At 47.4% G+C, this 23,928-nt stretch overlaps 1 protein-coding gene across 12 annotated transcripts in view; it reads left to right on the top strand.

Moving 5' to 3' along the window:
* OBSCN (obscurin, cytoskeletal calmodulin and titin-interacting RhoGEF) overlaps positions 1–23,928 on the top strand; it is a 3,169,051-nt gene that overhangs the window by 1,744,189 nt on the left and 1,400,934 nt on the right. For all 12 annotated transcript variants that reach the window (XM_069647058.1, XM_069647065.1, XM_069647061.1 and 9 more), the window contains 2 exons: positions 12,029–12,298; positions 14,246–15,631. In XM_069647058.1, the coding sequence (XP_069503159.1) occupies positions 12,029–12,298; positions 14,246–15,631 (1,656 nt within the window). The remainder of the gene's footprint in view (positions 1–12,028; positions 12,299–14,245; positions 15,632–23,928) is intronic.

A 23,928-nucleotide genomic window follows, 5' to 3' on the forward strand; every position in this document is an offset into this window, starting at 1 on the left:
GTGGCAAAGACAACCAAGCCATGTGTAGAGCACCAGAAATGTGCAAATGACGGAATGTGCCAATGCCACCTGAAATTGACATGCAACCACCAGAAGAGCATGATGGGGATGTGGATGAGTACGGGTGGAATGCCCCGGCAGGACATGCAAGAGGCAATGCCAAGAGGGCACAACGATGAGCGTCAGCATCTGATTCTGAAATCCCATCAGGCACAAAGGTGAAAAAGCATGGACGGAGATGGATATTGTTGCCCTGGCGCATGTTTGGAGTACCATAAAGGACCCTGTCCGAGATAAATGACACATACGCAATGATGGAGACCACGCTTGGGTTTCAACTTCAGAACAACTGTGTATTGGACAGAATGAGATAATAAATGCAACACCCCAAAACACCCAAATGCACCCTTACCCCCCTCCCCCCCAAAACACCCAAATGCACCCTTACCCCCCTCCCCCCCAAACACCCAAATGCACCCTTACCCCCCTCCCCCCAAAACACCCAGGTGAGTCTCATGGTGTCTATAATGTTTCCTGCACCACATGTGCCACCTGGTCCTTGGTGGAGCTAAGCATCAGGGCCCCCACCGACATCGGGTTGCTGTGATGCGGGGCGCCTCAGGTTGCGCAGTGAGCGGCGCAGGGGGCTGGTCTGCTGGGAACTTGCTGAGGAGGAGGTTCCTGGTCGATCCTGTGTTGGGGGTCGGTGATGCTGCTCCATGATGTCCCCAATACGTAGAATGGCCTGGCGGAGTTGGCCCATCTCCTGGCATATCCTGTCAGTGCAGGCCTCCATGGCCTCCTTTGTTTGTCCAGCATATTTTTGGAGGTCATCCCTTAGACGGACTGTCTCCGCCACATGCTGGGCGACCAGCGCAGCCATGTCTTCCTGCCTCCGGCTGATGGTTGCAAGGTCTTCCAGGGTGGTAGATGCCGCTGGGCTGGACGGCGCACCCTGGTCCATGCACCCGGCATCCGGTGAGGACAGCTGAGGGCTCCATGCACCTTCTACAGTGAGGGTGTCATGTGCTCCCTGGGTAGCAGATCCGGATGTTGCCCTCGGACTCCCCTCAATGGACCATGTTGGGCTGGGGTCATGGATGAGTTGTAGGACGTCGATTGCGTCCTCCTCGTCACTGGCCGGTGCGGTGGCTGCTGCCTCCCCAGTGGAGCTGGTAGCTGCGGAGTGCGTGCCCTCCGTGCTCATCTCAGCAGTGATGGGGCACACTTGCGTGGGTTCGGCTACAACAGGAGCCGTGCCCTCAGGCTGTGATGCAATGGTGCTCCTGCTGCCCTTGGCCCTCTGCAGATGGACTGTCCTCCCACTTCCACTGGAGGTGGTGGCGGTGTCACCCCTCTCATGCAATCTGGCTTTTTTGGCTGCTGGGGGAGTACGTGCTGCGGTGCTTGTCTCTCCAGTGTCCGTCGGTGATCCTGTGGAGGACATGAATAGGGTACATCATCGTTAATGGGTCTAGGTGCCTCATGCAGAATGTTCACGTCATGCTGCTCTATGCATTGGGGCCTATTCATCAGTGATTCTTGTCATGGGGATATCGGGTTGGTCATGCATAGATGGGTCAGTATTGCACGTGTATATGGTGATGCATGCATGTATGTGTGTGGCAGGACCAATGGCCTAGTCATCGACACGTGTTTGGGGTACCCCCTCACCCTTCACTGTGCATTGTTTGACGTATTCACTCACCTCCATCAGATGAGATGGCCACACCATGCTCCATGTCTCCGACCCCCTCTATGGCTTCGACTCCGATGGTGGAGGCACATGTCTCCTCCCACTCCTTCATCTTCAGAGGTGATTCTGCGCCTCCTCCTGTGGCCATTGCAAGGTTGCGGTTAACTGAAAGGATATTCCGCACACGTAGCCGGAGGTCGTCCCACCTCTTGCGGCAGTCCTTCACGCTGCGGGTGGTAGTGCCCACTGCACTTACTTTGCGGGCTACTTCGTCCCAGATGTCCTTTTTCTTGATGATCGCCGCACGGCGCATATCATTGGCGAATACGACCTCCGCATTGGCTGCAAGTGTGCTAGTCAGCATAATGAGCTCCTCTGGTGTGAATTTCTCTTTCCGCTGTCGGTCAGAGGATTTTTTCGGGGCCTTTGACATCTTCAGGCAGTCCTGAATGGTTTTTGGTCAGAGTTCTCCGGTAAGATGTCCTGGATGCAGAGGATGGCACTGGATTGTGTTTTTATAGATGGCTGCCGTTCTCTTTCCCGTTCCTGTGCGATGACGCTATTTCCGGTTCCGCTTTTTGACGGTGTCCGCTAATAGCGGTGACCGCTATTAGCATGTTGCGTGAGGGAGGAGGTGCTATCATCACTGTGGTCGAGCCCGGTAATGGGCATTTTGTGGACTTTTGCGGCATGGCGGTAATGGCATTTACGGCATGGCGCTTTGCTCGTGTCCGCGAACTCGTAATGGGCCGCTATTAGCGGCCTTTAGCGAGGGCGGACATGCTAATAGCGCCATGCCGTTAAATTCCGATTTTTACCGCACACCATGTAATGAGGCCCTATGAAAGATGAGGAATCCGTGGGAGGACACAATCCATTAGAAGAACAAATTACTCACCCCTGGTTATGTTCTTTCTACTGGATGTTCCTCCCATGGATTCCTCATTGCCCTCCCAGCCTACTCCTCTGATTGTGAGTGAATTTATATTAAATTGATTCTTCCTCTTTTTCAGCGTTTATCAGGATTTCTGATCCTAAGGCAGCTGTGTGAGAAGAGGGGGGGGAACTAGAACTGAGGCAATATTTATACCATATTTATACCATCGTCGACATCACGTCCCAGTGCGGGGATGGAAGCCACTGTGGGACTTCGACTCGACAATGCATGGTGCCCTATGCTGTTGAAAATGTTTTCCGAAGCTGCTAGCAGGATATTGGTACATCAAAGATGAGGAATCCGTGGGAGTAACATCCATTAGAAAGAAAAATACCAGTGGTAAGTAATGTGGTCTCCTTTCTTGTAGCAAAGGGGCGAAACAGTATTCCCACTCCCACTGAATTTGCTTTCCCCACTGATACCTATTGATGGGGATACTCTTGATAAACCACGTCTCACCAGACCTCTATTCTCATTGAAAAATGCAAACACCACACCTCACCTAAACTCTGCTGATCACCTTGCAACCCCCGTTCTTCAGCACTGTTATTTCATGCACCATGCTTTCGGGTTCGACTGCATATTTTGACCCAGTTCACCTCTCCTATAACCATGTTCCTTGCCTTTTCGAATCTCTTTACAGGCCTGTGGTTCAGCACCCAGTCACAAAATGACCAGCCTGCTGGAAAGCATTCAGTGTCATTTTTTAATTCTTTTCCTTTACATAAAAGGTACTCCTTTTTAGAAAGTATGGTGAACTTTGAAGTCAATTTAAGAAGTATCAGCAAGGGAACATTGACCGAGAAGTGGACCAACAAAGATGTAGGGTGTTCGGTCATTGTGATTTTGGCAGTAATGGTAACTCTGAAGGAATTTGAAAAGTTCTGGCAGAAGTTCCAACTGTCGGATTCAGGATTGGAGGTGAATACCACCAGAGGGCCTAAACGTTTGAACTATTTGTAATTGTATAGTGAGCACCCTCCCCTTCAATACAAAAATAAGATGTCACATTGGGACATTGAAATGGGGTGGAAACATAGGCATTTCTGATGCCTTTCCTCACCACCATTCCCATGAAATGCAGAAAAGAGTCAGATATTACCCTTTCGGGAATTTACAAAAGGTACAGTAGTGGTATGAACCACATTATCCATTTACACTTTCAAATTGAAAGTGGCAATAGATAGGAACATGTGTTAAAAATATACCTTTTACGGTGGCTACTTGGTGGAATTCCTGTAATGTCACCAGTGGTATTGCAGCAATACGACCTCTTCCACTGGTGAACTCTGCATTGGGGGGGTTTGCAGAAATGCCAGCGGTGGAGGTGGTATTTAATGATGGTAGTATTTCTGCAAAAAAATCTGTCCAGCTCGTAATGAGGCCATAGTTTTAATATTTCTTTATTCTAGGAATTCGTCCAAAGAGATACATTTATAACTAAACTTTGATGGGGTAAAACAAACAACAATACTCTTCCACAGACCGTCGATTTTCTAATGTTCGTCCTAAGTCTTTTCCTCTTTTTTCTCGCAAGATAGTGAAAGGTAGTCTAATGCCATATGGCACTGCTGGCTTTAAACGGCAAAAGAGTAAACGCTAAAAGAAAAACCTTATAATTAGGTTCCCAAGTCCAGGTTCTGTCTCTCCCCGAAACTAGCCACTGCAGGGCAGCCAGATTCTGAACATAATATTGGACAAGAGTCTACTCAAGCACATATAACAGTCAGGATGGTTGACTCCTTGTTCATTAAAGCCTCTCCAATCAATGCTCTCAGAGTTCTCCAGATCCAAGTTACTTCACTCTCCAAAGTAAAATATATCCTTGTTCTCCTGATCTGTGTCTTCTAGCTCTCATTGGCTATGTCTTGGGTGGGAACGTATGATTGGATGTTCTGCCAGATGGGCTGCTGTTGCTGTTGGGTTTTACCCAGAATGTGGGTCTTGGGTGGCATCCTAATGCAGTCAGAAACTCCGACCAGGCAAGAGACCACCAGTTAGTTTGGTCAGGCTGCTTTCACTGTTCTGATGCCTACCCTGCTCCTGCACCCTGTTCATACCAACATTTGAGAACAGCTGAGAGGTAGGTTTTTCACCAGGATGAGGGATATTGGTTTTTGTCTCATTTGATTTGCATTGGAGAAAAATAGATTTTCTGTGCAAAAAAGTTAACAAATGTGTTAAAATATGCAGATTTCGGACACAAAGGTGGGTCCCCTGCATAATTTGGGAGAGTTGACAGTACTGTCCTGGTCTTGACTGCCACAAGCCCAGCCTGACTCTCTTCCTCGCCAGTGCACCACATGCTCGTTCCTAAAGGGCCTTTGCCTAACCCCCTTCTGGGTCAACTTTCTCTCTGTGAACTACAGTTGAACTTCCTTAGTATTTCGTCAAGTACTCAAACCTACTGTTCCCCATCTCACAGAGCCCTTTGGCTTAGGGTTTATGCGTCCTTTCCTCAATTTTACTCATCTTCTGACTGACATACCCTAGTTTTTCCACCACCTCCTGCCTTCTCTCTAGCTCCTTCTCTTCTTTTATCTCCACATCCTCCTCAGTTGTTCTCACCACCTACACAGCTCTTCTCCCCAGCACCTCCTCTTCAGCTTTTCTGTCCCCCGTCTTAACTCATTGCACCACTGCCTCCTCCTCATCTCTTCTCACCAACTCATCCGATTTAGCTCTTCCCCATCTTATTCTACTCAGCTCTTGCCACCACCTCCTCCTTGAGCCCTATCTTCCAAACTCCTATCTCGTCTAAGCCTCTCCAGATTCTTGACTTCACCCTCCTCTGAAGGTCTTTCTCCAGCGCTGACACTGAAGGCTTCTCATTCCCCCCTTTTATACTCCTGTTGGGCCTCATTATGAGACTAGTGCTAGCAGAACTTTCAGCTGTGCTGAGTCAACTACGGGTGATTTGAACAGGCTACTTAGGAATCGAGTCACTAATCTGTCACTCATATTCAGTCCAGTAGGGCTCCACAGAACAGACTTGCAGAATATACTGCTATGTACTTGGGACCCCTTTTTAGATATGGACATTCCCATTGGCAGTGCATGAAGCAGACGGTTGGCGTGCGGCAGTCTCACTGGTGCGGTATCACCCTGATTCTGTCCGTCTTAATGCAGTCAGCTGAATGAATTGCTGTGAGTGTGCTTGCCAGGCATCTGGGTGGACAGGTTGTTTTCACTGTCTTGGCTAGGATACCCAACTCACGGTTGGGATTCGAATGTCATATTAGCCATTGCAATTATTTGCCTGAATGTATTGGTCCAACCTTAGGCCCAAACGAGATTCCACATTTTATGAGTTCCTCTCTAAGTCTGTTAAAGAGACAGGATGCTCCCATCTCACTTCATGACCATCATTAGAAGTGCTATTTCTAATGTTCCTTTAAGGGATAGGCTGTCGTGGTGGGCCCATATGATAACCTCTGCTCTTTGGCCGTTTCATAGTGGGGGAAACCAGGGGCTTCACCCCACATAACCTCTCTCAAATCTCTCTCCAGAGAATAGTTCTACAGGTGATACATATTTTAAAGAAATAAGCATGCTTTTCCAATTAAGACTTCATTGGGGGTCATTACGAGGTTGGAGGTAGCCATGGCGCTATTAGCGCCATGGCTACCTCCTTACCGCATTCCGTGTTCCCGGAATAGGGACTTACCGGGTCATTCTGACCTTGGAGGACCCGGTAAGTCCCCATTCCGGGAACCATTCCCCATTCCCATTGAGCCCCATAGGGCTCAATGGGAATGGGGATGGAGTTAATGACGGGCCCACTAGCTCTGAAGTCCCTTAACGGGTCCCTTCCATAACGCCTGGTAACCAGGCGTTAAGGAAGGGACCCGCTAAGGGACCTCGTAGTAGGGCGGTAAGGGATTACCGGCACCGGCGCCCTTACCGGTGCCGGTAATCCCTTACCGCCCACCTCGTAATGACCCATTGTATGTTATCCTCTCTCCTGATTGTGGAACATACATCAAATAAACATTCATCATTAGTTGAAAACAAAGAAGCTGCCTTTTCTGGGTACAATATATTCCTTTTGGCTTTTATCAGAATACCATTTATCAATGAGTATTTAAATATAAAAATGCAGAGAGCTATGACTGTGTGCCTTTTGAATGAATGTGGTTGAGGAATTGTTAAATATTGCAGAAACATCTTTTTAAGTGAAAGGATGGGACAGATCCATTGTACAGGAACTGAGCATAGGCCACACTTCATGCATTTCGAAAGGAAAACATTTTGGGGTATAGTAACAATTCTTTGGCTACCTACAATACTGTATTATTTTTTAAATGTTCTTTGTTGAAATGTTCCATGTGTTACACGTATAGTAAAAAATGAATCAGAAAAGTAAAAAGACCAATTCATTAGGAATATTTACAGGGTTGGAAAAATTAAGAACATGCAACAGAAAGCTTCAGAAACATCCGGATGGTTTCTCCTTTGGTTCAACAGTTGAAGTATTTTCATTTGGGTGAACCTCACTTCAGGTTTCATTTCCAGGATGGGTGATCACTTCAGTCACTCACAGTCCTGGGGGTTTTAAGTGACACCTAGACTTCTTTCTTGACCCCTTGACTTGCTGTCTCTGGTTGTCTGATTCCGTTTGTTGATTACATGGCTGTGATCATCTACTTTTCTCTCTCGGGTCTGGGAAGGTCCCTTCATTTAGGTCTCGCCCCTGATCCTGCCGGAACTGGGGTAAAAACTGCAGCTAGGTATCAGCCAAAATAAAAACCCAGAGCTTCCACCAAGAGGATGTCAATCTGAAGTACCTTCCTCATCAGCTTCATCTCTCAGGGTATTGGCTCCCTTCCCCCTCCTCAACTTCCTCCTCAATTGGATTCAACAAACTTTTTTTGCTAAATGTCTTTTTATTTCTTCTATCAATAAACACATTACAACATAATCCCCTTCGAGCATCATCATTGCTCGCCTATGCCCTCCCCCTGATGCAGGAACAAACATTGTTTGAGTCAATAGATCAACACTCCCGGTGTCTCTTTTACATAACAGATAAAATGCAGAATAGATATGTCACCCTCTCCATCTTGGCTGCTTTGGCACCTCCAGGCCTTGTCCCCAAAAGTGTCTCTTTCTCAGAGACGTCATGACCCTGTGCATGCTGTGACACCTTTCTCCTTCCTTGAACATCCCTTGCATGATAGCGCCCTAAAAAAGGCACCCATTCCATTTCCCCTGAGGCCCATGCAACATAGCTGTTATGTTCTCCATATCGAATATGCCCCCAGCTTTATTTGCCCATTCACTTTTCCACTTGATTGTCAAGCAGGCTCTGGCTGCTAATAACAAAAAGTGCATCATGTGGGGGAGGGAAACCCAGCTTTCATCCCTCCTCTCCAAGCCAAAATGCACCAACATCTGATCGAATTCTCTGTGTTGCCCTTCCTTCCTTTTGATCCAGCTTAACATGTCCCTCCAAAAACGCTGGACCACACTACAGGACCACCACATATGCCAATAGTCAGCTGTCTCCTGACATTTGCTCCAACAATAAAGGCTCACAGATGGCAACATCCTAGAAAACTTGACTGGATCGTACTGCCATCTATGTAAGAATCTAATGTAGTGTAACTTGTACTGACAGGCTATTGATGTCTTATGCGCCCACACACAAAGTTTCCGCCACAGTTCCTCCTCCAATTCGATCTGCAGATCGCGTTCGTATTTACCCCATAACCCCTATTTTCCTTTCACTGTAGCGAGAATCAGGGCAGCATAAATCCTAGAGATCAGGCCACCAGAACTGGCAGGTGTTAATATCTATTCAATCTGGGTCAATTCCCTTTGAGAGCTATTTCCCCACTTTCCAGCTGTCATCACACCTTTCAACTTTAGGCAAAGAAATTCAGCAGCTTTCGAATCCCAAGGCAATCTTCCAGTTGCTGAATAGTAAGAAATGTGCCTCTCTGCCACAGTTGTCCAACCCTTTCGAGCCCAGCCTCAAATCACTGTTGAAACCTAGATGGTCCGGGAAGTGATCCCTGATCAGTGGCAGCCATATGCTACTCAACAGCGAAGGCTAGGACTTTACCGCTCGCATTCCAGTCTGGATTTTCCAAACATCCCAAATTATCCCCAATATAGGGTGGGCCGAAACCCTCTTCAGCAAGGATTTCAGCTGCACCCCCCACCTTGATCGGTTTCAATCAGTAATTCTCAAAAAGAAAAAACAAATGGTTTATCTGTGTCGTTCCCAATATGAGCCACCAGGTCCCTCATTTGAGATGCCCTGTAGTAACCATCCAAGGCCAGGAGCCCAACTCCCCCACAATCTTTTGGGAGGATCAGCGAGTCATAGGCAATGCATGGTTTCCATCCCAGCCACATAAAACGTACAAGTCTCTTCTTGGATTGCCTCAAAAATGTCTCTGACTGGCAACATTTGGAACACATATAGGATCCTCAGTATTATGCTCATATTGAGCTTGTTCAGTGTACCCATCCACGACAATGTAAGGGTTCTCTACCTATCCAGATCCTCCGACACCCTTGCCAGTAGTGACGGAAGGTTTGCCTCAACCAGGCTTTCTAACATTCTAGTCACCATTTCCCCAAGATATCTAAAGCTAGTTCTGAGAATAAAGAGGTGAAACTCCTTCAAATCTTTCGTGTCGTCCTCCGGCCCTCTATCAAACAGTAATAAAATTGATTTCTGCGCATTAACCCTGAAACCAGAAAGAGACCCACATTGCGCTATTACCAAGAGTGCCTCCAGAAGGGAAACCAGCGAGTTTTGTGTAGCAAAACATCATCCACATACATACCAAGTTTAAACTCGTTGGGCCTCATTACAAGGTTGGAGGTAGTCATGGTGCAGTGTAGCTGGCAGAGAGTCAGGTCTTGCTCCAACAGCAGTTAACCCCCAATGTGCCCTGAGATGGTTAAGTAGAAGAGCTTGCCTCTACCTTGGAACACCTGCCTTCACTTCACAACTGAGGGACTCTGGAAAGGACTGCTCTCCCCGCACGGTCCAAACAAATTTGTCTTGAAGTCCAAAGATGAATCAGAAGGGGTGGGAGACCTCCTCTTTAATAGGCAGAAGTCCTGCATGTACTTGGACAAAAGCAAGCGTACTTTAAAGGGTCCAATTCATGGCCTTTTGACAAATGGTCTTTGCCTTATTGCATTCTTCCCAACGTGCTTTGTGCTAAAGGAACAGAAGACAGGAGGGAAGGAGATTCCACGTCCTTGTTTCCCTCTGAACCTCCCCTGAAGAGGCAGGAAAAAAGGAGAGGTACAGAGAGAAACAAGATGGTGGAACCTTTCCCCAACTGTGCTGAGCTCCCTCTGTCTACACTAACCTTGCCCCCTTTCCTTGCCCACAGCATCAAAGGACCTTTGGTATGAAACACCCTGCTTTGCAGCTTCTACTTTTGTAAAAGGTGGGCCTTTTGATTCCTGTTTCCCAGGACAGCTACTACACAGGGCTTCCTGGACTAGGGAGAGGTGTTAGCTGGCCTCACAAAAGAGAGGCATAGTCTTTCACTCTCTTGTCCTGTTGGCTGGCAGGGAAAGGCTGTATGACTACACCACACATACCCCTTCCACAGCTATCTAGGCTCAAAGTGTTGGCACATGTATGATACAGATCAGATGTGGCTCTTAATAATTAAATAAACCCTCGCCCACCATACCTCACGGGGTATGGCTTACATTTTCAGATTACCCTGCCATAAGGTTTGGGGGATTATCATAATGGAATTTAGAACAGAGGTGTAAACATGTATGCAACTTCTGCACTGCAGTGACCTGGCTGTCACAGCAGCTGTCAAACAGGGCACCTTGAACCTCTGAACATGCTCTCTGCCATTGGATAGCAGGAACTACAGATTAGGAACTACAGATTAGGAGACTGATGCAGCACGGCAGAGGTGTATACTATGTGTTTGGCAAGTAACTTACTGAAAGGATTGTCTGACTAGCAGACCACCCTTTCTGCCATGGAATTACCTGCATTATTTTTGTATTCATCGTTTTATTTTAAGCCAGGACTTCTACATCCTTGCCAGGTGGCAGTTCCCCACAAAGAGCTACATAATAGCATGATATTATTATAAGTTTTGAACTTTGGTTCTGTGTGAACATTGTTTGACTGTGCTACAAGGTAAAATGTTGTGTTTAAATGTTTGTGGGTTGTTGTACTGATTTAACAGCCCAGTCTACTGAGCCCAAAGTAGGTAATTGTACTCCTACATCTTGCATTGCTTCTTTCTAGAAGTAATCCATCAAGCGTTGATATAAATAAAGTAGATACAATTATCCATCAATTTTCAAAACATAATTCCCCCTCAACATAGCCATGTGCGTCAAATAGGGCAAGAGGAGTAAGATTTCCAAACAAAAAGCAAGTTGTTTCTAATTGTGGATCTCTACTCTGCCATCGCTTGGCATAACTCATTAACCCATGATAAATTAAAGGCTGACCATAATCCTCTCCCCTCCAGCATCCTCAGCACGTCTCACTCAGAAGTCACATTTAAACAATAACAATTCAATAAACCTCCAGATATGTTTTACATAGAGGATGAACGACACCCAGGGTTTACTATAAAGGGCTTTGCCTGTCAACACATTTAAAAGTCAAATCCAATTGTGCAGATGATTCTCCACTAATGTTCACATTATATTTGTTTGTTTCAAACATATTCATGGTGAACATTCATGAATAACCTGTAGGAATATTACTTTTCAGTGTGTTTTGGCGATCCCGGCTCTACATATTCTTAATCCCAGGGTGCCATCCATAAGTGCTGTCTATCTTTGCATTGCTTGCATTCTTCCAACAAGTCTTTTCCTGTGCTGCTGATTTCCATTACCTTCATCCACTTCTACAGCGTTCAGGCCTCTTTGAGATCTGTCAGACATGTCAATACGTTTTTATTCATTCATTCATACATGCATTCATACATTCATTTTTCTGTTCTCTGTCTCTAATCTTTGCAGTGTCCTTTATGTGTCAACATATCTCTTTTTTCCCACTGCTCAGTAATCTATTTCTTTCTTTAGTTCCCTTACCCTCCCAGTTTTCAAGCATATATCTTGTTTTTTATCTGTATCTCTTTCCTCATGTTTTCCATAGAATATATCTCTTCCAAACTAAATATCCTCTTCAATGTTGATGATGTTGCAGTCATAGAAAACGATTTGGAAGTTTGTCTTTCGTGAGGCTTTCTCGTGACTAGCATATATGTGCAAAGTCAAACATGGTGGGCTCCCACAACATGAAAGATAATTGCTTTGCTATTGCTTTTCTAATTGTTTCAATGGGCTTTGATTTGATTTACTATAAAAAATGTGAAAAACAGAATTCTCAGGATGGTGGTGTTTTGCAGAAATGTGCTGTTTTTTGTCAATTGCAGAACCGCCCATTATAATCACACAGCCTTTAGAAAGCAAAACCGTCCAGGAAGGGGAAGTTGTTCGACTTGAATGTGAGCTCTCTGGTGAAATACAGGAGGTGACATGGATGAAAGGAGAGGAGCTGATCCACCCTGGAGAGAAATTTGAAATTGTTTCAGCTGGGAAGAAGCAATCACTTATTATCCACAAAGCTGTCCTAGAAGATCAAGGATCATACACCTGTTTGACAGCTCCAGACGTGAAAACAACTGCTAACGTGTCTCTGGAACGTAAGTAAAATGCTCGATTTTCGCTGAATAAGCAAGGGAGGCAAGCAATTTAAATGAAAGAAAATAACACTATTTCTTGCCTTTCTTATTCCATTGTACCTTGAAATCCACTTAAAGGAGCTGGAGCAGGCCTAGGGGTGGGGAAATGGCCGCTTTGATCTTGGCAGTAACTTGATAGTGGCCGAGATAGCCATTATTTTCTTTTGGAAGAAATTGGCAAGGACGTCCATGTGGGCCTGAATATCGGGGGGGAGGGCAAGCTCCACTATGTTGGAGGTTCGCATTTGTTGATAGAGCTTGAACACATTTGCTGAAATGTTGTTTGCGAGCAGAATACGGTTCTGATAGAAGGCTTTCTTCTTTCTTAATATGGCTTAGTAGTAGCCACTGAGGAACCATTTTCAGTTTGCCAAGTCTTTGATGTCACTGGTCTTTCTATATTTCTGTTCCATTGTGCGGTTTTCTCTTTTCATGAGTGAGAGTTTGCCTTCATACCACTTATTTTCTTGGGGAGGTTTACTTTTTTCCAGATCGAAGGATCCAGGGTTCTTACAATGTAATTCTTGAGAACAGTCAGGATGAGGCTGGGCTTGGAGCAGGAGGGAGTAGAAGCCTGGAAGGATTAGATAAAGTTAGTCTTAGAGACTCGTTTCATGGGGCACATCATAATATATGCCTCTGTTTGCTTGTTTCAACGACTCGGTTCACTTTTGTTCCTAAGAAGCTTAGTAAGCATCAGGTGATGGTCTGACCAAGGGAGTAGGGTCAGTGCAGTATCAGTGAGCACTATGTTCAAAGAGAGGATTGCATACACAAAGAGAGGATTGCATACACAGAGTGACCCCCTAATGTGTGTAGCTTCAGTTGAGAGGAGGGACACATGTACGTTTTTGGTGAAATCAAGAAAATCAAACATGATTTTCTTCTCTGGCCAGACCAGCCAAATGTTCAGGTCCTCGGAAAAAAAGAATTAGGTTGGCGGTGGATTGAAGCGTGCAGTTGAGATGGCGTCCCCAGGAGGTCTGTAAATCAGCATGATGTGGCTACCGTTGGAGTTCAGATTGTGTCTTGTGATAAGTGCTTTAAAGAAAGATGTGGTTGTAGTGGGGATATCAACCATGTTGCGGTAAATGGGGAGAATGCATGTGAATGAGGGTGACTCCCCTTCCTGTACGGGGATGGCCTGTTTCTAGCCAGTTTCTCATTATGTTTGGGCATACCTATCACAGTGTGTTTGTTCTGTGTGTGGGTGAGACTGTCACAGAGAGAGAGAGAGTGTGTGTGTGTGTGTGTGTGTGTGTGTGTGTGTGCGTGCGTGCGTGCGTGCGTGCGTGCGTGCGTGCGTGCGTGCGTGCGTGCGTGCGTGTGTGTGTGTGTGTGTGTGTGTGTGTGTGTGTGTGTGTGTGTGTGTCCCCTTTGGAATGGAGGAATATGGCCTAGGTTCACAGGAGAATTTCTTTTTCAACTAAACATCAGGGGAAATGTTGCATCAGATGCCTACATTATGCTTGCCACCTTGTAATTCGTTTTTCTGTGTTGCTGTGTATTTCACTATTTGTATGTGTGTCTCTGAGTGCCCTTCACTCTGTCTGTCACTATTTATTACTCTGTTTTGCCACTTTGTGAGTTTTCCCACAATTTGAGAACAAATGTGCTTGCCCGCCTCCTTCTTCTGACTCAGAAATCCATAGATCAATAACAGCATTTTACCTGGCCTTAGGTAAAAAAAATGTTGTAAATGGTTAATGTGGAATTAAAGGGTTTAAGTGTATTATTAAGCATTTAAATACTGAATCCCATGGAGAGATCTGAGAAAAGCTGAGTGGCAACAAGTCTAAATTGTTTTAGTGTTGAAACAAATTGAAATTCAACGGGGATGTCATTCCGTAAAAAAAGAATCCCTCTTGAAGGTTACCTAATTGAGACAATGACATTTGTATCTTTCAGCACCACCAGTTCCTGAGGCAGTGAACCTCAAAATGCTGCTTGAGGAAGTCGAGCAGGTCAATGGGCTATTAGAGAAGGAAGACGACGGTGCTGCCCAGCCCAGTTTGCCACCTGAGGCTGCCCAAGAAGGGGATTTGCATCTCCTCTGGGAAGCCCTGGCTAAAAAGCGCCGGATGAGCAGGGAACCAACCCTTGAGTCCATCAGTGAGGTACATGAAGAGGACGAGAAACTGCGACGTCTAAAAAAAGAAGCTGAGACCCGTGCAGAATATTCAGAGAGCTATACCTCTGATGACCTAGCCAAAACTGGAGAAGCCGACTTCTCATTAACAAGTTCCGACGATGAGTCAAGGTCCGGGACACCATCTCTAGTTTCCTATCTTAAAAAAGCTGGGTCCTCCACAGTGACCTACGGTGGTCAGGTTCAATCAGTTTCCACTAAAAAGTTCTTTAAACACTTTGAAACATCAGGTTATGAAATTAAAGACACTGTGACTGAGGCAAAGGACGCTGTGTCTGATGCCAATACTTCTGAATTAGACAACTTTGAAGATGATGATCCATCAATGAATTATGCAGCTGTGAAAATCCAGGCAGCATTTAAAGGCTACAAAGCAAGGAAGGTGATCAAGCAGCAGGAGTGCCCCGTGTTTGGGGATACCTTCAAGGATATTTGCGGGGAGCCAGGAGGTACTGTACACCTCGAGTGCTTGGCCATCAGTAAAACAGATGTCAAAGCCCGTTGGCTTAAAGATGGTGAAGAACTTTCTGATGGACGCCATTACCATATTGACAATTACAGCGATGGAACATGTTCATTGATCATTACAGGCCTGGACACCAAGGACACAGGGAAATACACCTGTGAGGTTTCAAACAAGTTTGGCTCAGTATCCCACAGTGCCAAAGTTGTTGTTGGCAGCCAGTCGCCCGAATCTCTTCGTAAGCACAAGCCAGCGCCACTAAAATCCAGCACAGAGAGCGAGACAGAAAGCTCCTCAGGTAGCGAAATGGATGACGCTTTCCGGAAAGCCGGCAGAAGACTTCACAAACTCCTCAAATCCAAGATCTCCCCTGAGATGTCTGATGTGGAAGAAGAGCTGTTTTTCAGTGCAGAAGAGGGTGACCTGGGAGTGGTGGACCAGCAAACTTACAGAGAGGATGATAAGTACATCTACATCAAATTTGAGATCATGTCTGAAGCAAAGGTGGCTGCCACTAGGTTCCGAGAAATGTTTGGGGCAATGGGTATCCCAGTGGACATCGACATCTTCGACCAAGGTGTGAAGAAAATTGAACTGCGCATCATGAAGGCAGGACCAGCTCCTGCTGGGCTAACCCCAACAGAAGAAAAGCCCCAGCCTGCTTTGTTGACTTCAGATACAGGTGAGTGTGTGTATTTGAGCATTAAATAACTTGTTGCTTCAGATGGGAAAAGTATTGCAAGAAAAGTATTGCGAGAAAAACATGTATTTCTGTTTAAGAATACAGGTCGGCATTTTTACATGATATTTGTAATACTCCAATGGCAGTGCATGCATTGAATCACCTCCATCTAGATTTTAGGAAAGAATTCTGGTTTGATGAATGGGGCATTTCCAGCTGTTACACATTTACTGACGCTCTGTGTTCAGCTCAGCTGGACTTGTGATAACCTCTGCTTATTGGGGTTGTGGAGTGTTCCAGATATTTGTGTTCTTTTGTCCCGTACTTTCCTAAAATATCCCAGCAAAGGATAAACTTACAAAAAAACACCCTGGGTGGTGTAATTTGCTGCATATAACCATAGAGAGCATCTAGAAAAATATGCATAGTATCAAGAGTTAATTATGTGAATTAGATTTGGTGTTTACTCTTCGATAACATCTCTGGTTTTAAGTGAAAATGACTTGCTCCTCCAAGTGAGCGTCAGGTAATAGCAATGGGTAATGTGCCTTACTTCCTTTTGGATTGTTTGCATCGACTAATACACAGCTTCTAGCCCCAGTACCCTGTTCTTTCACTGATTTGGAGAGGCGTTAACATTAGAATCCTGTTTGGGCCAGCTTTTGCCATGCAAAAAAAAACAACTAGATCCCAACATAATCCCAAATAAATAGCAGGAGCATGTTTTATAGCTCAGTGCCTCAATGCCTTCCAGCAGTGTAACCAGGCCTACTTGGGCCATGTGACTAGTGTAAATCTGGTTCATTCAGCCTTTATAAGTAAAACTAAAGTCTTGTGGAATAGTTGTTCGATTTAAAAACCCCACTATTATTGACTTTTCACACAAATTCTACACATTTCAATCAGCCAATCTCACCACTTCCTTCTTGATTGAAGATTATCAGGCCCTCGATCCCAAACACTTGCATTCAAAATGATGATGCATCCCTATTGTTTAAGCACATTCAGTATCTCAAAGTGAAGAGGACTGAGAAAGTCTTGAGTAAAACAAAACATTCTGATTGACAAATGGTTGGCTGCATAACACTGACCATCAGAGGCAACAGAAAAATCGTAGGTATCTCGGTACAAATCTTTTTATTTGAGTTTTACAAAGAGAAAATAAAATTTGCATAATCTCAAAAGACAAAGTACAATAGCTAGTTGACCAGAACAGTACATAGATTCAACAGCATTCCATATTGAAAAAAGGCAATAAAAAGTAGAAATAAATTTCAATCAGATGCCGTTGCTCTCAAGATAACCAAAGTTTCTATTTAGAGGGTATATATTATGAGCAGTGTAAATGATTTTGCACCTATCTGTTTCCAGATCAGCCATATACATCCAGGAAAGAACCACAGATCTCCTGAAATTTTTTCAAATTATCTCTTTTTTTGTAAATGACTCTCTCGAAGGTTGAGAGGATCAGCATGTCCTCAATCCAGTCATCTAAACATAGCAATTGGGTCATTTCCATGCTCACAGGATCATTTTCTTTGCCATCATGCATCCACGGAACAGCCAAGCATCATTTGCATTATTCAAGTCCGGTATTGCTTTGTAATCACCTAGAAAAAATAGTGAAGCTTTCAATGGCTTGCTAGTTCCCAATACCAAGTACAATCTCTCCGACACCCCCTTCCAGAATTCTGTAGTCTTACAAAAAAACACATCGGCCCTCATTACGACCCTGGCGGAAATCGGAAAACGATGGCGGAGATGCAATACCGCCATCGAATAGCGCTCGGTGCGACTATGACCCGCCACCGCAAAGTACGAAGCCATTAGCGACACCGTAGTGAACGTCAACGCTAACTGCACCAAGTACGCGCGCCATTCCAAACCGTAAATACCACCATGGCGCAAGGGTACGCGAATTCCGACCCTAGCGGACATGTACCTAACGCCATCAAGCATGGCGGAAAGCACCATTCCGCCATGGTGAGAAGTACGGCATCGCGAATCAACCGTAAACGGCCCCACTGAGTGCCTGTACACCGCTCCCTGCCCACAAAGTACAACTCCTCGTAGGTGCAATGAAGTCACAATGCTACCAGTGAAATGTACAAGTCACCCATGCATGCCAACGAACAAAAGATCCACAAGAGGGGCCAATGGGAGCTGCAGGGCACAGATGGCACGAATACAGAAGCCATTCCAATGGACATGACCACAGTCCCCCCCCCGAAACGCACGCAAACACAGGCACCTGTGACCAGCAATATTCCGAAAATCACAACATTCCACCAGTCCACCTGGCTGACCGGCGTCTGTTACACAAAACCCAATCCCCCGCCCCTGAGCATGACAACATTCAAACAGTCATATTGGCAGCCCCCATCCCTGACCTCACTGGGCTCCGTAGGCAAACGCGCCCAGCACAGTACCACGCGACTATACTCCGAAACCGGAACCCAATGCAGATCTCCTCACAATACATCGCTCCCCAAATAGGAATATGCCACATCACTCGCAAAGAAGAACGCTACACGTCCCATATCAGAATAGAAATTTAATGCACAACTAAATCACCAAGCTCATACAGCCATTAGTCCATGAACTACAAAACACATATCACCATTGTGGGCTGCATCCGCAAGGAATGACCAGCTACTACTTGTGTGACGCCCTGTTCCATCATGGTACACAGAGCCACATTCACGTACGAAAAGGCAACATGGAAGCGCACAGAACCGCAGGCCCGTCCCAATGGGGAGGCACTAGTCCAACTGAAAGGCCAAAATGTTGCTCCGAGCCACTAGTACTGCGTAAGGGCATGTGGGCCATTGGCGATCGTCCCATAAGATCGTAATGCTGCTCCACTGATTAACACGAAGCAGCAGGTGTCGTGAGTAAACGCCATCTGCAGGAGTGGCATACAGATGGCAGTGGCAAAAGGGGAGGAGATACCTGTCAACCAAAAGAAAAGAAAAAGAACAGAATGGCCATCAGAAGTACATTCGAACAACTCACTCCAATGACCACACTAAATCCACAGCCATATGCATGCTAGCCCACTCCAAAGGAACATCACCACCCCAAAACCACTTGCGACTCATAACTATCTATATCGAGGTGTAAACACCATCACAAACGAGTGTACCTGTGCATGCGTCTGTCAAAACAGATTCCATCAGATGGGAATGTTAACGTGCATGGACACAAGTGTCTGAAGGCGCGTCGAGACAGGGAGGGCTCAACAAGGCCAGATAGACGATGGTCCCACTATGGCAGCCCTGCATCACATAGCGCAGGGGAGGCGGATAGATTCCAAGAAGCCCTGTACATGGCAAACCCTGTATCAAATCACCTGCCCATGCATCCATTCATCATTCCCTCATCCTGTTATAAAAACGCCTGAATATTTACTCACAAAACATTCGGAATTTCCATTGAGTCTGTGCGTTATGCAGCCTGCAAAATCCACAGTGTCCCAGCCCGTAATTTCAGTGTTGTGAAGTTACATGAATTTGGGAATGTCCGGCCTCATCGCCCACGTCACTATTGCGCATCCCAAACTATTCATATCAATCATTGCTTCCTCGCCATGGCCTCTGTCTCAAGGACATCGAACAATAGAACGTTATATTTGCAGTCAGACCTGTGGGCATCTCCTCTCCGCTAGCCGAAAACCGAAAGCGCCGGCCTTCGAATTCCTCATTTGCAACATCACGTCGAAAAGGCATCTGTGGCCGTTTGAAATCACAAATTAATCCATCTAGTGCGGCTGTGTGTGAAAATGTCAACTGCCATCACCCACTAATGGGACGCCCCGCCCGTCGTTGCAACTCGGTACAGTGATGCATGAGGGCCCACCGTTACTCGAGTACTACGTTCCACTGACCCATCACAAGTCTGTTCGCGACTGCAAAGATTGTATGTGAAACAATGGGACCATAGCCGAATGTACATATCAACAAATGTTACACGGCCATCGGGTACAAATACATGATTGCAATAGCAAGATGCCATTCCTCGAATAGCAGCGTTGTGTGCGGGACGTGCTCGCCCAAAGGGGAGAGCAGCTTGCACAGGTGGAATGAATCACCACAGGTGGAGGCCATACAGCCTGAAAACACATAAAGTGCACACCCAGTCTCCTCCCACAACCACACCCACTCCGAAATGCTACCGGCAGGACTCGCGATGTTGGCCCTGGGGGACCTGATAGCACTGCAAGTACTCCAACTCCAAGAAGAAGACGAACACCAACTACAACCGGCCGCACGGAGGAGACGCAGGAGGAGGAGGAGGCCAAGGCAGGGCCCGCAAGGGCCGCCAGCACAGCCACTACCACCACGCAGGCAGCCCGCAATCCCACGCCTCCGAGCACATCCGTTCAACCTCACTGATGAGCAGATCCACACCCTCTACCGTTTGGACCGGGACACCATAGCCGCAATAGTGGACATGACACAGGCTGACCTTGTCAGCATGATAGACAGCCCAACCGCCATCCCACCCCTACTGAAGGTGGTGTCTGTACTCCACTTCCTGGCCACGGGCACCTACCAGCACACAGTCGGACAGTTGCATGGCATTTCTCAGCCACTGTTCTCACGGACACTATTGCAAGTGCTCGATGCCCTCCTGAAGCACGCAGACGACTACATCTCTCTACCACGCTCGGAGCAGGAAATTACCAACACAAAAGTGGGATTCCATGCACTTGCCGGCATACCGGGTTGCATTGGTGCCATCGACTGCACCCATGTGGAATTGGTCGTCCCACATGCCATGGAGGCCCAGTACCGCAACCGAAAACAATTTCATTCCCTGAATGTACAGATGGTGTGTGACTCCAACAGGATCATTACACATTGTTGTGCCAGATTCCCTGGATCAACCCATGATTCTATGGTCTTGAGGAACTCTACTATACCACGCTACATGGAGCGACACGCAGGGAACAGATCCTGGCTACTCGGTGAGTCTCTTTTCATGCATGATGATGTGGGGTATGTGATGCGGCAATGACCTGGCAGGAAGGGGGGGGGGATCGTCCACATACAGGTGATGCTGGGTATCCACTGAAGAGATGGCTCCTCACACCAGTCCGGAACCCACGGAACCAGCAAGAGCAGGACTACAACCATGCCCACTCACGTACCCGTGTAGTCATTGAACAGGCATTCGGCCTACTGAAGACTCGTTTCCGCTGCCTCAGCAGGTCTGGCGGGGCACTCCTGTACCGCCATGAGTAGGTTGCAAAGATGGTGATGGCATGTGTCATGCTCCACAACATGTGCGTACGTAGAAATGTGCCCATGCCCCCTGACGCAGAACTGCAAGCACCTGATGATGGTCATGATGAGGGTGGGGATGTGGCAGCACCTCAAGGAGTCTGCGAGGCACCGGAGGGCCGTGACATTCGTCAGCATCTCATTGATGCATGCTTCTAGCACTCACGCCTGGTGGCTGATACATGGACACGGGACTCGTGGCACTGTGTGTGTCTGGTACATGCACAATATGGACTATACGCCTAGGATGGCCTAGTACATAAAGATCATTGTCGACACATCTCATTGGTTGATCATGCACTTGTTTATGGCATATGTGATATCATGTTGAACACCCTATCGACCCGCCACCCAAGTGAGCCCAACACACCCCCTCCACCCTCCTACCTCCCCCCCGAACACCAGTGTCCAAAGATGCTCATTGTCAGTGGGCTGTCGCTATTGCAAGCCCCCTCTGCGGGTGTCAGGGGCACCCCTGCCTGTGGAGCGCAGGTTCCTCCCAGATCTACGTTGGGGGCTGCCCTGGACGGAACTTGCAACGGATGATGTCTCTGCCTGCTCACGTCCATGCATGTCCCTAAGGGTTTGTGAGAGCTCAGTGAGCACACGGCGCACTGCGGCAAGTTCGGCACATACGTCTTTGGACGTCGCATGCAGTTCCCCCCTCAGGCTCTCGGTGCTTCTCTCCATTTGGACTCTCAGGCTCTCGGTGCTACTCTCCATTTGGACTCTCAGGCTCTCGGTGCTACTCTCCATTTGTGCCCTTAGTGTCTCTGTACCTCTCTCCATTTCTGCCCTAAGTGTCTCAGTTGATGTTTCTATGTCTGCCTTAGTGCCCCCACATTCATCGGCATGGTCCTTGAGGAGCGTGGCCAGTTGCTGCTGTTGCCCGATTAACTGGTCGAGGGACTGTTGCCTCTGCTGGGCCATGGCCATTTGCGGGGGTGTCACAGAGGGGCTGTTGACCTCATGTTGCCTTGCCACAGGGCTTGGGGGGGATGGCCAGTCGTCGTCTTGTGGGTGCCCCTGCGTGGTATTCTCATGTTGTACGGGATGGGACAGACAGGGGGATTGGGACAGGTCATGGATGGATCTGACTTCGACATCCCCGTCTTCTGCGTCGGAGCATGCTGCCATCAATGGGGTGTCACCTATGGTGCTGCTGCCACCAGAGCCAGTGCCTTCTGTGGCATCCGTTGGGGGGACCTGTGGTGGTGGTGTTGTGGGCATGCTGGCTGCTGGGGTGCCTGTTGATGTTCCCTCCTCTGTGCTGCCACCTGATTTGTGCTGCTGCCGTGTCTTGATGCGTGCAGCTGAGGTGGAGGGTCTTTGGCCGTTGGTCTTGGCCCTCTTTGCAGGTGTGCTGGTAGGGGTGTTCTGATGCTCGTCGTTTGGATCGGACCCTGTGGTGGAGTAAAGGAGGGCGAGGGTTATTATTGGGTCTGTGGGTATTGGAATGGCATTGTATCACATGCATTGGGGTGGTACATGAGGGTGATTTGGGTCGGGGCCTTGGAGGTGCTTTCATTTGTGTGTGGGGTGAGGGTGCAGTTGTTTGGCAGCCTGCAGTTAGGGTGTGCCTGCTGGACGTGTGGTGGGTGTTTTAGGGGTTTTTAATTATTTATGTATTTATTGTGGTTTTAAAGTGCGCTATGAGGGCGATGTGTGTGGACGTTCTCCTGGACATGTGTTTCTGTTGCACTATGTGGACACATGGTACTTCACATTATTGGACATTGTGGATTTAGCATTGTTTTATCTGGCCCACCTGCCTGATTCTTCTGATGTCTGCACTCCATTCTCCATCCCTCCGACTCCCTCAATGCTCTCCATTCGGATGGTGGAGGCACAGATTTCTTCCCAGGGGGTCAACTTGATGGGTGATTCAGGACCTCCCCCGGTGGCTGTGGCAATGTTGCGGTTGGCAGAGAGTATGCTGTGGACGCGTATCCGCAGGTCGTCCCACCGCTTTCTGCATTGCTGTGGGGTGCGGGGTGCGGTCCCCACCGCGCTTACCCGCTGTGCCACTAGAGCCCATATGGCCTTCTTGTTCGCAAGTGCCGTCCTGGTCATTTGCGTGGAGAAGACGACGGCAGCATTCTCCTGGAGGGTCTCTGTTAGCACGGTGAGTTCCTCACGGGAGAAGTGGACCTGCCGCTTGCGGTCGCACGCTTTCTTCGCTACTTTTCCCATTTTTCTTGGTTTCGCTAGGGTGGATGACGGGTTGGGGTGTGTCTCAGGGTAGTGTTTTTAGTGGTTGTGTGGTTTTAGTGGTTTTATAGGTGTACGGCGGGATGTTTCCCGTTCCGGGCCCATGTTTTTACTTCCGTTTCCGTATATTTCCGGTCACCGTACTTTCCGGTAGGCGCACTCTGCGGTGTCCACTGTGATGGGTGGCGGTATTGCACCTAGGGCGACGTACGGCGGCGGTGTGGGCCGTTTTGGAGTCATTTCCGCCATCGCGGACTTTGCACTTCCGCCATGGCGTGGTGCTCGTGCCCGATGGGTCGGAATGGACCGCTCTTTGCTCCTTCGTGCAATGGCGGAAACGCTATTTACGCTGTTGCGGTCCGGTCAGTCACTTTCCGCCAGGGTCGTAATGAGGGCCATCATGTGGCTCAGAGTTCCTCTAGCTTGCTTACATTTACAACATGTGCCATTTCCGCGGAGGTGTCTTCGATACATCGATTCTGGTGTCCATTATGTTCTGTACCACTATTTAATCTGAGAGGCTCTCAGGCCCCAATCCAAAAATGACAGTTGTATATTGTTGAAACATCTCTTCCAACATCCTGGCCTCAGGTGTTATCCCAATTCTCTAGCCCATATGATCAGGAGTTCTGTATCTTCCTGGCTAGTCACTGCGAACATCCTGTAAAACGAAGCAGCTAGATGGACAGCTGTCGCACAATATTCCATTTGTAAGGACAGGGTTTTGCTACGTTGATGCCTCAGGGGTTGCATAGGAGTTATATCCTACTCTATGTGATATCGTACACCAGCAATTCTGTA

Source organism: Ambystoma mexicanum, chromosome 2q (genome assembly GCF_040938575.1).
Source record: "Ambystoma mexicanum isolate Mex_15411 chromosome 2q, UKY_AmexF1_1, whole genome shotgun sequence".
In the NCBI taxonomy this organism is placed as follows: domain Eukaryota; kingdom Metazoa; phylum Chordata; class Amphibia; order Caudata; family Ambystomatidae; genus Ambystoma; species Ambystoma mexicanum.